At 42.8% G+C, this 14,996-nt stretch overlaps 1 protein-coding gene across 1 annotated transcript in view; it reads left to right on the plus strand.

The window, feature by feature from the left end:
• The window catches only part of dnah6 (dynein, axonemal, heavy chain 6), a 424,069-nt gene that overhangs the window by 356,578 nt on the left and 52,495 nt on the right, over window positions 1-14,996 (plus strand). Inside the window, exons 67-68 of the mRNA XM_078570618.1 lie at window positions 6,212-6,333; window positions 8,420-8,549. Of these exons, the coding sequence (XP_078426744.1) occupies window positions 6,212-6,333; window positions 8,420-8,549 (252 nt within the window). The remainder of the gene's footprint in view (window positions 1-6,211; window positions 6,334-8,419; window positions 8,550-14,996) is intronic.

Raw genomic sequence — 14,996 nt, forward strand, 5'->3', positions numbered from 1 at the left:
ACTCCCGACGTCACCCCGCCCATTTCAATTTTCAGGTAGGCAGGTGCTCAGCAGAATCAGCTGTGTGCCTGCTGACCTGTCAATGTCCAATTGAGGCCATTGATAAAGTAGTTAAATTAGTGGACCTGCCCGTCCAACCTTAAGGTTGGCGGGCAGACCGGGAGCCCTGGCGGGCTTAAGAAAAAGCATGAAACCTCATCCACGGACGGGATGAGGTTTCATGTAGGTTTTAACATTTTTTATAAAATTGTCAATGAAAGTGATGGACATGTCATATGAGGGGACATGTCAGGGAAATTTATTTCTTCTGTTTTTAAAATTTTTTCAGACAGGAGCCGACCTCCCTGAGGCAGCACTTAGCCTCAGGGAGATGAATGCGCTCTTTCGTGTGCATGCTCATAAGGGCGCACTTTCGGCTCAGGGAATCCTCCCCCCCTTACCCCACCCATGCATAGCGCTTCCTTGCAGACCGTCATGCTGGGCGGGCCTTAATTGCCCACATAAAATGGCGGCGCCGATCAGATGTGCACTTCCATGCGCCCCCTGCTAAAGGGGGGAAAATTCTGCCCTATGCATCTGTTGCTCTTGTCCTTCTAGATGCTAGATGTTGTAGAGTTGGAAGGTGATGCTGGAAGAGCTTTGGCGAGTTGCATGACAAAGTAACCATTCGATATCACATAATAGTTAACACAATGACATTTAAATGTTTAAAAAACTTATAAGCGTGTTCTCTTAACATCATACAGAATTTCGCTGGAATCTAATTGGCTTTGCAATATCAATGTTACGCTTAAACAAAGCATAAAACCCATCATTTGCATACATAAGGGCCCCAATGTCCTGACCCCATATTGTGTTGCGCATCACTCAGTGCCCTTTGAATGTGGGACATTGGTCCCTAGAAATTGGCCTTCATCTCTAAAGTGGGAGAAATGCCATCAAGCTCCACCCCGATGTGATTGGCAGCCCTTGAGCTGAAATTATGTTAATTTTATTTGAAAGCAGTGCAGTGAGGTCCAATTTCAGGGACTAATGGAAGGTGGGACGATGCCCAACCTGACACTAAATCAGGTCATTTTCTGACAAGCAGACGTCAAGATTTTTGAAATTTGGATGTCCGCAAACTTCATGTAAGAAAATCTGTCTGAAATTAAGGTAAAGATGGAAATGCAGAAATTCTGCTGGAATTCTTTGACAATGAGCACAGCAGCTCCCCTCCCCAAAAGAAAGCAAGCCATGGAGAATGGGAAGTATCACCTCCACAAAATAGTGGGCAAAATTTTACACTCGCTCAAGGTCAGATTGGCAGACAGGTGGGGGTGTAAAATTGCCTTTGGTGCCTGCATCTGACCCCAATACAATTTTATGTGCAACAGAGGAGGCATTGGATGACCCTCCTGCATTTGGACCAATTGAGGCACTTAAGTGGCCAATTAATCACCACTTATGGTCCTCCTCATGCCTCAGGGCAATTTTTCCCACTGTTGATGGAGGCCACAGCCAAGTTTGAAGCCCACTAGAACTGACTCTTTGGGCTCTTGGAGGAAAAGGGAGGGTAGTTCTGGGCTTCCTCTTTTATCGTCCTGTGTATCCATCGGAGATCCTTCCTCTCAAGGCCTGGCCCCAACTCAGGTTCCTCCCTGCCCCTCCACCTTTGCACTCTGGCCTCCACCCACCTCATGCTACTCGCTGGGGCCATCTAAGCTGGCCATGCAAAAACCACCACCCCACAATATACGTCCCTAAACAGCTGGATGCAGTGACCACCTGCACCACCAGTGGCACTGCTAAGACCAGAGAGCTGCCAGTCATTTGATTGGCTGGCAGCTCTCAATAGCAGGATATCCCCCAAAGATGGGGGTGAAATCTCACCCTGATCCAATTAATGCCCCGCCAAGTATTAAATGGCTCTGGGGAAATCTATTGGAGCAAGGACGAGCTCACCACCAACTTTTTCGCTGGGACATCAGGTATCCCGATGCAATGTAAAATTGTGCCCAGTGTCTTTAGAAGAAGTACGAGAAGGAGTTTAAGTTCATACCATATCAGCCAAGGTGTGAGAACCCACCATAAGCACCCATTATGACAATGTAGTGTGTAAAGCAGTTGGAGTTAGCTCTCTCTCACAATGTTATAAACTACTTTCAAACTCTAGTATGGTTGTTCATGATGTAGTGAGATGCATTTAGACCATCAAACCTTTATCACAGCCATTCAGTCTAAAATAATACTGCCGTTCCATGCATCTCAATGTTGCTTTTTATTCATTCATGGAATGTGGGCATCACCGGCTAGGCCAGCATTTAGTGCCCATCCCTAATTGCCCTTGAGAGGGTGGTGATGAGCTGCCTTCTTGAACCGCTGCAGTCCATGTGGTGTAGATACACCCACGGTGCTGTTAGGGAGGGAGTTCCAAGATTTTGACCTAGCGACAGTGAAGGAACAGTGATATATATCCAAGTCAGGATGGTCAGTGGCTAGGATGAGAGCTTCCAGATGATGGTGTTCCCATGTGTCTGCTGCTCTTGTCCTAGATGGCAGTGGTCATGGGTTTGGAAGGTGCTGTTTCAGAAGCCTTGGTGAGTTCCTGCAGTGCATTTTGTGGATAGTACACACTGCTGCTACTGTACTTTGGTGGAGGGCGGGAGGGAATGTCTGTGAATGGGGTGCCAGTCAAATGGGCTGCTTTGTCCTGGATGGTGTCGAGCTTCTTCAGTGTTGTTGGAACTGCACTCATCCAGGCAAGTGGAGAGTATTCCGTCACACTCTTGACTTGTGCCTTCTAGATGGTGGACAAGCTTTGGGGAGTCAGGAGGTGAGTTACTCGCCATACGATTCCTAGCCTCTGACCTGCTCTTGTAGCCACAGTATTTATATGGCTACTCCAGCTCAGTTTCTGGTCAATGGGAACCCCCAGGATGTTGATAGTGGGGGATTCAGTGATGGCAATGCCATTTAATGTCAAAGGGCGATGGTTAGATTCTCTCTTGTTGGAAAGGTCATTGCCTGGCATTTGTGTGGCACGAATGTTACTTGCCACTTGTCAGCCCAAGCCTGGATATTGGGATATTGTCCAGGTCTTGCTACATTTGGATATGGACCGCTTCAATGTGAGGAGTCACAAATGGTACTGAACATTGTGCAATCATCAGTAAACATCTCCACTTCTGACCTTATGATGGAAGGACAGTCATTGATGAAGCAGCTGAAGATGATTTGGCCTAGGACACTACCCTGGGGAACTCCTGCACTGATATTCCCTGGAACTGAGATGACTGACATCCAATAACCACAGACATCTTCCTTTGTGCTAGGTATGACTCCAGCCAGTGGAGAGTTCTCCTCCTGATTCCTATTGACTCCGGTTTTGTGAGGGCTCCTTGATGCCACACTCGGTCAAATGCTGCCTTGATATCAAGGGCAGTCACTCTCACCTCACCTCTGGGGGTCAGCTCTTTTGTTCCTGTTTGAACCAAGGCTGTATCGAGGTCAGGAGTTTAGTATCCCTGGCGGAACCCAAACTGAGCGTCAGTGAGCAGGTTATTGCTAAGCAAGTGCAGCTTGATAGCACTGCTGATGACCTCCCCCATTACTTAACTGATGATCAAGAGTAGACTGATGGGGTGGTAATTGGCCAGATTGGATTTGTCCTGCTTTTTGTATACAGGACATACCTGGACAATTTTCTACATTGCTAGGTAGATGCCAGTGTTGTAACAGCTTGGCTAGGGGCGTGGCAAGTTCTGGAGCACAAGTCTTCAGTCCTGTTGCTGAAATATTGTCAGGGCCCATAGCCTTTTCAGTATCCCGTGTCTTCAACCATTTCTTGACATCACATGGAGTGAATCGAATTGGCTGAAGATTGGCCTCTGTGATGCAGGGGACCCCCAGAGGAAGCCAAGATGGATCATCCACTCTGCACATCTGGCTGAAGATTGTTGCAAATGCTTCAGCCTTATCTTTTGCACTGAAGTACTGGGCTCCCCAATCATTGAGAATGGGAATATTTGTGGAGCCTCCTCTTTTATTGAGTTGTTTAATTGACCACCACCATTCACGACTGGATGTGGCAGATCTGCAGAGCTTAGATCTGATCTGTTGGTTGTGGAATTACTTCACTCTGTCTATTGCTTGCTGCTTATGCTGTTTGGCACACAAGTAGTCTTGTGTTATAGCTTCACCAGGTTGACACCTCATTTTAGGCATGCCTGGTGCTGGTCCAGGCATGCCCTCCTGCACTCATCATTGAACTAGGGTTGATCCCCTGGCTTGGTGATAATGATAGAGTGGGGGATATGCTGGACTATGAGGATACAGATTGTGGTTGAGTGCAATTTTGCTGCTGGTGATGGCCAACAATGCCTCATGTTTGCCCAGTCTTGAGTTGCTAGATCTGTTCGAAATCTGTCCCATTTAGCATGGTGGTGGTGCCACACAACACGATGAAGGGTTTCCTCAATGTGAAGACAGGACTTCGTCTCCACAAGGACTGTGCGGTGGTCACTCCTACCGATACTGCCATGGACAGATGCATCTGTGGCAGATAGGTTGGTGAGGGTGAGGTCAAGTATGCTTTTCCCTCTTGTTGGTTTCCTCACCACCTGCTGCAGACCCAGTCTAGCAGCTATGTCCTTTAGCACTCAGCCATCTTGGTCTGTAGTGATGCTACCGAGCCACTCTTGGTGATAGGCATTGAAGTCCCCCACCCAGAGTACATTCTGCGTCCTTGCTACCCTCAGTGCTTCCTCCAAGTGGTTTCAACATGGAGCAGCACTGATTCATCAGCTGAGGGGGGAGGGCAGTGGTATGTGGTAATCAGGAAGAGGTTTCCTTGCCCATGTTTGATCTGATGCCATGAGACTTCATGGGGTCCAGAGTCGATGTTGAGGACTCCCAGGGCAACCCCCTCCCGACTGTATACCATTGTGCCGCCACCCCTGATGGGTCTGTCCTGCTGTTGGGACAGGACATATCCAGGGATGGTGATGGTGGTGTCTGGGACATTATCTGTTAGTTATGATTCTGTGAGTATGACTATGTCAGGCTGTTACTTGGTTAGTCTGTGGGAAAGCTCTCCAAATTTTGGCATAAGCCCCCAGATGTTATTAAGGGAGACTTTGCTGGGTTGAAAAGGCTGAGTTTTTCATTGTAATTTCTGGTGCCTATGTTGATGCTGGGTAGTTTGTCTAATTTCATTCCTTATCCAATATGCACAAGCCATCATGTTTGTCACAGAGAGCATTTGCTACTTCAGCTTAATATCTGACATCTTCATAATTGCTCAGTTCTTCTGCTTGAGCAGCAGGATAAAGCAACTCTTTTGACAGCAGAGAGAAAGCACGCACAGAATCACAAATTGTTCCGGCATAGAAGGAGACCATTCAGCCCATTGTGTCTGTTCCAGTTCTCCGAATGAACAATTCACCTACTGCTATTCACCCCCCTTTTCAGATAACAGTTTAATTCCCTTTTGAATGCCTTGACTGAACCTGCCTCTGCCATACTCTCAGGCAGTGCTTTCCAGATCATAACCACTCACTGTGTGAAAAAGTTTTTTGTCATGTTGCTTTTGCTTCTTTTGCCAATTACTTAAAATCTGTGTCCCCTCATCCTTGATCCTTTTGTGAGTGGGAGCAGTTTCTCCCTATCTACTTTGTCCAGTCCCTTCGTGATTTTGAGCGCTTCTATTAAATCTCCTCTCATTGTTCTCTTCAAGGAAAACAGTTCCAGCTTCTCCAAACTATTATCATAAATGAAGTTCCCCATCCCTGGAACTATCCTCATGAATCTTTTCTGCTCTCTTAAATGCCTTCACATCTTTCCTAAAATGCAACAGTCAGAACTGGATGCAGTACTCCAGCTGAGGCCGGACTAGGAAGAGGAGAACCCCCTGGCTTGCAATTCTAACCCCAAATAAGGCAGAAATCACTGACCTGAAATGAAAACTCAGTTTTTCTCTCCACAGATGCTGCCTGACCTGCTGAGTATTTCCAGCATTTTCTGTCTTTACTACAGATTTCCAGCATCTGCTATGTTTTGTGTTATTGAGTATTTATCTGATGTGCGTCTTATTTCATGATGCTTCTAAATTCTGATTATGACTTGGTTTTTGGAAAAATGTTAAAGTTCTGTCATCAATTATTTACACCTGCACAACAATGGGATTAAGTATTTCTATTGTAATGCAATTATTTAATGTTCTGTATTTCAGGAATTTACTATAGTCCTGAAGTAGACAGCTTGTTGGCATACAGAGAGTTCATTGATGGTCTTCCCCTGACTGATGACCCAGAAATATTTGGGATGCATGAAAATGCTAATTTAGCTTTTCAGGTTTGTATTAAATACGTTGTGCTGATGAGATAATCTCAGTAATCTTTCATATTCAAGAATTCATGTTATGTGAAATGATTATAGTGCTGCATTCTTCATCATGACATAATGCTGCCAAGTCATAAGCCAATTATTCTAGCCACTATTATATGTTGTCATTTTAATGGAGATAGAAGAATAGTCTTTTTGCTGACACAATTGATGAAATCCTTCAGCAACTTCCTGGTCCATTATTTATTTTTGTGCAACTTATTATAATGTTACTAAGTGAGCGCTTGAATTATTCAAGCTGATAAGTGTCAGAGTTATTCAGGAGCAGTTGTTTGAGGTATTATGGATATGGTTTCTAAAATCAAACCCATAATTAAATTATAATTCTTGACCAAGACCACCAATCCCATAAGATTTATATATTTCAGCTTGTGACTAATCAACAGAATATAATTAATCAATAATTATAATTTCATAAAATGTGGTTGTGTCATTGAACTTTGTACTTTTAAGCTATTAGTTTAAAGGGCAAATGGTACATCATATTAAAAATAGAATTTGCTTTTAGTTACTGGACTTTTTTCTCCATCAATTATAGTCAGAGGGTGAAAATTATGCCCAATTTAAGGCACAAAGATGCCTCTGTAGATTAAGTGTAGTTTAACTGAAGAAAACCATTAAGGAATGGGTGCACCTACATAATTCCTTACACAGGAATTTTATGATCTCAATTGTATGGAATGAGAAAGCTGTTGAGCGGAGGTGCCTTTCCAGTGCAGTAGAAAATAGTAAACTGAATGAAATTCCACTCAGCTCATCTACCTTCCAGTGCCTTATACTACATCATGCTAAAGAGGGTATGGAGGAAATTTGTGGGGATGATGCCAGGAATGGAGAATTTTAGCTATGAGGAAAGGTTGAACAGGCTGGGGTTGTTTCCTTTGAAACAGAGGAGGCTGAGGGGAGATTTAATTGTGCATAAAATTATGAGGGGTCCAGATAGAGTGGACAGAAAGGGCTTATTTCCATCAGCAAAGGTGACTAACCAAGGGGCATGGATTTAAAGAAATTGGTAGAAGAATTAGAGATGAGCTGTGGCCAAAATTAACAAAACCATTATCACTGTAAGTGTGAAATCATAGGCAGTTGAAAGTGAAATAAGACTCATTTTATTCAAACTTGCTTTTGCTGTTATCTTGATAAAGGCATGTACATTATGGGAAAAAGAACAGAATGGAAATGTAACCTAAACTGTAACTTTGTCATTGGGGTTTGGTTATACAGATCTCTGAAAATCGGTTGGAGTCGCAGTATGCCATAAAAACCCTATCCTGTCTTTTATACATAGGGAAACAATTAAAAAGCAAGAAAGTTATGTTGAATCTGTACTAGGTTAGTTGGCCTGCAGTTTTAAGTGTTGTGTACAATTTTGGGCACCCCGTTCAGGAAAAATAATTTGGAAAAGTTGCAGCATAGATTTACTAAGATGGCATGAGGATGAGGGGACCTCATAGGATGCAAGTCTTGAAAAAAAATTCATTAGAAAAGGTTATAGAGATTTGATTGAAGTGTTCAAAGTTTCAAAAGAATTTGCAAAGATAATAAGTGAAGGATGATCTTAACCTGACAGCAAATCAGCAAATTAGATTTATAAATTTAGGAGTAGTATTAAAAGCATAAAAGGAGAAGAGAGTTAGAAAAGTCACTTCAGTCAATGGCTTATTAAAGTATGGAATGTATTCCTATAAGTAGCTTTTGAAGCTAAACCAACAATATATTTCAAGAAGGAATTAAATAAACAATTGAAAATTAGGATTGGAATAGATAGTGGAGGTAGCACTGGGATAGGAGGCTAAATAACCTCCTTTGGTGGTGAAATTTCTGATTATGTAATTTTGAGTAGTTCATGCTGGCTGCCTTCAAATTTACTTTACGATACAATAAACTGCAATAAATTACATTTTGAACTTCCTGCGACCAACATGGCAATTGATTAATGTCATATTGAGCTTTTTTCTGGAAATAAAACTCTTTTCTGAATGTAAGCATTCTGAAATCTGTACAATGTGTCCATTCATCACTTCCCTTATTACAGCGGAAGGAAACCAACAACATGATACTGACAGTTCTTGAAGTGCAGCCCAATATTATGGCACATGGAGCTGGCAAAAGCAGTGATGAAATTGTTCAAGAACTAGCAGATTCCATTCTATCAAAAATTCCAGGTAAATGTGTAAATATTTGTTCAGAGACTGATGTATGTCCCATGGAAAATAACTTTTTTCTTTAAAATTGTTAGCTAACTCCCTGACTGAAAGGTAGTTTTGAATGGACTTATTGTGTTTTATAAATAACTTGATGATTTTTCATTCAGAATCACTTCAAAAACATTCATGATGTTTTAACTCTATTAAGTAGTTGGCTTTAGAAAAAAACAAAATACTATTGCAAAGCATATTTTGGTGGGTATGGAAAAAAAAAACTTGCACCGCAGTATTCTCTCTAATCCTATAAACATGTGGAAGAAATGCTACATGGTAAACAGTAATTTCTATATTTTTTTTCTATCCTCTGGGCCAATTAGAATTCTCTGTTATTTTAAAACAGTGTTGAATTGTGAAAAGGGATTTTTGCATTCATTTTGTTGCTAATTCACGTTTCAAATCCCTTGATTGCCTCGCTCCTCCATGTCTCTGTAATCTCCTCCAGTCCTACAACCCTCAGAAATGTGTTCCCCAAATTCTGACCTTTTGCACAACCCCAATTGTTTTTTTATTTCAACATTGATGGCCATGCCTTCGGCTACCTAGATGCTAAGCCCTGGAAATCCCTTCCTAACTCTCTCAGCCTCTCTATCTCTTTCTCCTCTTTTAAGACCCTCCTTAAGACCTATGACTTTGACCAAATCCTGCCCTAATATCTCTTTATGTGGCTCAGTGTCAAATTAAAGGAAGATGATAATGGAAGTGGGCTATTTAGCCCCTTGACCCTGGTCTGCCATTCAATAAAATCATGATTGATCTTTGATCTAACCCCATAAATCCGGTGTGGTCCCATACCCCTTAATTAATCCCTTTGCTGAACATAAAATGATCAATCTCAGATTTAAAACTAACAACCGATCTAGTGTCAAGAGAATTCCAAACTTCTTCCATCCTGTGTTCCCTAATTTCACTCCTAAATGATCCAGTTTTAAATTTTACACTCTGCCCCTTACTCCTAGACTCTCAAATCAGCAGAAATAATTTTATGTCTGTCTGTCCTATCTGTTCCCCTTAATAGCTTGGAAATGTTGATTAAATCACCCTTTAACCTTCTAAATTCCAGGGAATATTAGCTTAGTTTGCATAATCTCTATTTATAATTTTGTTTGATAACTATTCTGTGAAGTGCCTTGGACATTATATATATACACACACATGGCAGAATGTTACAGCAGAGGGATTTCACGTTCCTGCTGAAGTCAGTGGAGTTTAGAATGGTTCGCTGCATTTTGTGGCCCCCTCCCCACCACAGCGAGGTTGTAAAATTCCAGCCACACTTTTTCACCTTTATGGCATTATTATACTGAAGGCATTGTTTGAGATTTTCTATTAATTGGTGTGATGCAGAGATAACACTGCTGCGTTATATTGTTCCATGTCCACCACTGCCCCAGGAAGCAGCAGTCTGCTCATATGTTCATACGTTCTTACACATATGCACTGTTCTTTTAGCAGTGCTCCTATATTTGTTAATTGTTTCACATTAGCGCAAAGCAAAAGAAAAAAACAGTTTGCTCTTTGTCAACAGTTAATAGATTAAAAAATGCGTTTGAAAGGTTTGACTGCTGGATACTTCCTGTAATTTGCTTTGCACTGGTTGTAGTTAAACTGCAACTGCTAAAAAGCAAAAGCATTATGAGACAATGTCATTCAGGTGGCCTCACATCACCTGCCAAATTAGGTGCTCAATCAGTTTAGTAACTTCACTCTCAAGTTATGTTATGAGTTTTGCATGATACAACATGGATAACACATTGGGCATATTTCTAACTGTGGAATAGTGTATGGGTGACAGTGAATCAGGTATTACATCACTCCCAAATTTTATTTTCCATTAACTTCATATTTTCCCGTTATCCATAGCAGTGGGTGAGGCTCCTTGCCAGCTGTACAAACTCATCAAATTATCTCCCAAATTGTTTTCCGTCATGATTATAGCCTGGGGTGTATTCATATTCTCAGCAAGCCTGACCTTCCCAATGAACTTAACTGAAAAATGTTACAGCATATTGGGAGCTAAATAGGTTTTTTTGTGCCAAATTAACTGAAGTATTATTTCTCTTGCTAAGGAGTAATAGCTCATTTAACGACTAAAATTGTAGCAATGTTGATTAAGGCATATCATTTTTTTATAATTGCATACTCAAAATTCATAGATTGAAAGTTATGGATTAGTTTTCAAATGGCTGTCTGCTCCTGTGGCTTAATGATTTTAAGGGCAGAATTTTACATCCTGTGGGCGGGCACAAGCTCAATCAGATCGGGTGTAAAATTGCACGCGATGACGTTGAGATGCTCACCCGATGTCATCGCGCACTTGCGCTATATTTCAGTTGGCGGGCGCACGCAAGAGTCAACAGCATGCCTGCCAACCAATAAGAAGCCTATTAAAGCCATTAATGTATTAATTAAACTGGATTTCTTGCTGCCTGTCCAATATTACGGCTGGCAGGCGGGTGAATCGGCCAGGCAGCCTATAGATTTTTGAGGAAACCTCATCCAAGGGCGGGATGAAGTTTCCAAAATTAATTTTGAAAAAAAAAATGTTTGGGCAGAATTTTTACAATCTGTATGTTTAGGTGAGTGAGTCCGATGTGTGGACATTTTTCCCCACGTTTTAAAGCCTTTAATTTATGGTTCTAAATTCTTCTCTCTGCCTTCAGAGAGCTTTCTTGTGTGCCCCCAGGCCCACACTGACGTTATTGCCTGCTCTCCTCCCACCCCAGCCCCGGCAGCACTGAGTTTTTCAGCAGGCCTTTCACGCCAGCTGACTGGCTGTTAATTGGCCAGCCAGTGTGAAATCGCGGTTGGGGGCCGATTGCAGGTGGTGGGCCGTTTCCCGGCCCCTCCTGGGCCTACCCACAGTACCAACCCAACTATCTCAAAATTCTGGTCTAAGTGTAATGACGGTTGATTTTAAGGGTAATTTCTGTTCAAAAAATTAATCTTGAGTAAGATCTTTTCATCTAGCTGAAAGAATATATTACATCTAAAACTGACTGGTGGTATCTAATGTTTGTTCTACATTATCATTGATTGCTAGCCCATGAAATCCTTCTGGGTAAAATATCTCTGCAATTGGTTGCATGCTTTAAATTATATGCAAAAGCCACTCACACTTTGGCTCCCTCCTATTTCTAATCTACATGGTGCCCTCTGATGGCCACATCTGAAAGCACAATGTCACTTTCCACATGTACACTGGTGACACCCAGCTCTAATTGACCAACACCTTTCTCGAACCCTTTGCTATCTCTCAATTGTCTGACTGCTTGTTTGGCATTTAGTGCTGGATGAGGAGAAATTTCCTCCAACTAAATATTGGAAAAAACAAAGTCTTTGGTATTGGTCCTCGTCACTAATTCTGTTCCTTAGCCATTGATTCCATGCCTCTCCCTGATAACTGTCTGAGGCATGATGGCATTTTTGATCCTGAGATGAGCTTCTGACCACATATCCATGCCATCACTAAGACCGCCTATTTGCACTTCCTTACCATTGTCTGACTCCACGCCTGCCTCAGCTCATCTGCTGCTGAAACCCTCATCCATGTTTTTTTTAACCTCTGGTCTTGACTATGTTGATGTACACCCGGCCAGCCCTCCATTATCCACTCTCCATAAACTTGAGGTCATCCAAAACTCTGCTGTCCCTGTCCTAATTTGCATCAAGTCCCGTTCACCCATTGCCCATGTGCTCGCTGACCTGCATTGGCTCCTGATTGAGATACGCTTCAAATTTAAAATTTTCATCCTTGTTTTCAAATTCCTCAATGGCTTGCCGATCCTGATCTGTGTAAAGTCTCCTAGCCCTATAACATTCCAAGATATCTGCACTCCTCCAATTCTGATCTCTTGTGTTCCCGACAGTAATCATTCCACCATTGGCTTCTGCTCCTTCGGCTGCCAAGGCCTTAAGTTCTGGAATCCCCTCCCTAAACTGCTTATCCTCACTACACCTCTTTCCTCCTTTAAGATATTCCCACAGCAAGACCTGGACAACAATCGGGTTTGGGCTGATAAGTGGCTTGTAACATTCGCACCACAGAAGTGCTAGGGGATGACCATCTCCAAAAGAGAGAACTAACCATCCTTCCTTAACAAAAACAAAAAGAAAAATACCTGTAAAAACTCAGCAGGTCTGACAGCATCTGCGGAGAGGAATACAGTTAACGTTTCGAGTCTGTATGACTCTTCAACAGAACTAAGAAAAAGTAGAAGAGAGGTGAAATATAAGCTGGTTTAAGGGGAGGGTGGGACAGGTAGAGCTGGATAAAGGGCCAGTGATAGGTAGAGATTGCCAAAAGATGTCATAGACAAAAGGACAAAGAGATGTTGACAGTGGTGATATTAGCTAAGAAATGTGCTAATAGGTGACATTAAGGGTAGAAAGCAGGATGAGCAAGCTACAGATAGCCCTAGTGGGGGTGGGGTGGGGGGAAGGGATTGAAATAGGCTAAAAGGTAGAGATAAAACAATGGATGGAAATACATTTAAAAATAATGAAAATAGGTGGGAAAAGAAAAATCTATATAAATTATTGGAAGAAAGGGGGTGGAAATGGAGGAGAGAGTCTTTCCTTGATGTTCAACAGTATTACCATTGCCGAGTCCCACCCTCTGCCCCTATCATTTTCATGTGGGTTACTATTCAACAGAAATTTAACTGGACCAGCCAAATAAACACTGTGGCTACAAGAGCAGGTTAGAGCCTAGGCAAGTAACTCGCTTCCTGACTCCCCAAAGCCTGTCCGCCATCTACAAGGCACAAATCAGGAGTGTGATGGAATACTCTTCATTTGCCTGGATGAGTGCAGCTTCAACAGCATTTAAGAAGCTTGATACCATCCAGGATAATAGGCACCCCATCCACCACCTTAAACATGCACTCCTTCCACCACCGGTGCACAGTGGCAACAATGTGCACCATACATAAGATGCACAGCAGCAATTTGCCAAGACTGCTTTGTCAGCACCTTCCGAACCTGCAACCTCTACAACCTAGAAGAACAAGGGCAACAAACATTTGGGAATACCACCACCAGTTCAGACACCATCCTGAGTTGGAATTTTATCTCTGTCCTTTCGCTGTTTCTGGGGCAAAAAACCAGATTGTAACACCAACCACTTGGGCTGATTTGATGCATGTTCTGTCAATTTGGACTGCTCAAGTCAAGTTCTTGCCCTTCTCCTAATCACTCTCAGCTGAACACACGGATCTGCAAGTTGAATGGATGACCTTTTATACAATGATAGTAGTGGTGGGGGTGGTGTCCCATGCAAATGAACAACTCTACTTACCTGTCTTTGATGGTGCTCGGTCATTGAGGTGCTGAAGCCTTACCAATGGCCACCACTAACAGTGATGTTGCTGAGCCTGCCGAGCTGCTGGCCCTCTGATTGTGCCAGAAAATCTTGGGCAGTACCAGCGGCAACCACGTAATTGACCATCGCCAGCAGAATGCTGCCCTGAGTCCCACTGCCTGCCAAAACAGGGTTGCCTCTCACTTTCAGCCCTGGTGTAGGATGTCTGCCCTCTCCATGGAATCCAGCCCATTGCTTTTCCCCTCCTTCTCAATTCTTGTATGGAAACTGTTACGTTTCAATACTGGTACTGCCGATAACCTTTCAAGGGCATGGAGCTAATTGAACACTGCAGCTTCTGTTTTATTTTACTTCAGCAACCAAACTAACAAGTTGGAGTCTGCAATCACATAATGCGCTGGCTTGCAAAGTAAAGCAAGTTAAACAAGACACACAGTGCATAACGTATTCCTGCCCCCTTATTGGGAATGTCAGTTCAACCAGACTGGTGATTGAGGGCCTCCATAAGGCACTTAAAGGCTGCAGTCTTCTTGCCTTTCAGGGTCATGTCATTTTGTTTTATTCATTCATAGGATGGGGGTGTCACTGTGCCCTTATTCAAAGAGTGTTTGTTTAAGAGTCAACCGCATTGCTGTGTGTCTAGAGTCACATGTAGGCCAGACCAGGTAAGGACAGCAGATTTCCTTCCCTAAAGGGCATTAGTAAACCAGATGGGTTTTTATAACAATGGATTCATTGTCATCATCAGACTTTTAACTTCAAATTTTTTTTAATTGAATTCAAATTTCACCATCTGATGCATTGGGATTCAAACCCGGGTCCCCAGAGCATTACCTTGGATTTCTGGAATATTAGCCAGTGACAATACCACTATGCTATCGCCTCCCTCTTCTTTGCTGCAGTCCTGGGCTGGAAGAACTGAGTGCAGCTGTACTTTAAATTTGGTGCCTGGTGTGATGAAACGGTGAGGTGACAGCATGGCAGGCGAATTAGAGCCGCCTGCCATCAAAATGGCGTGTATCCCAGGAATGTGTGATTAATGCGGCAGGTTTGGGACATGAAAAGCCGTCATTGCAGCCAGCAGG

This window comes from Cetorhinus maximus, chromosome 2 (assembly GCF_964194155.1).
Source record: "Cetorhinus maximus chromosome 2, sCetMax3.hap1.1, whole genome shotgun sequence".
Lineage (NCBI taxonomy): Eukaryota > Metazoa > Chordata > Chondrichthyes > Lamniformes > Cetorhinidae > Cetorhinus > Cetorhinus maximus.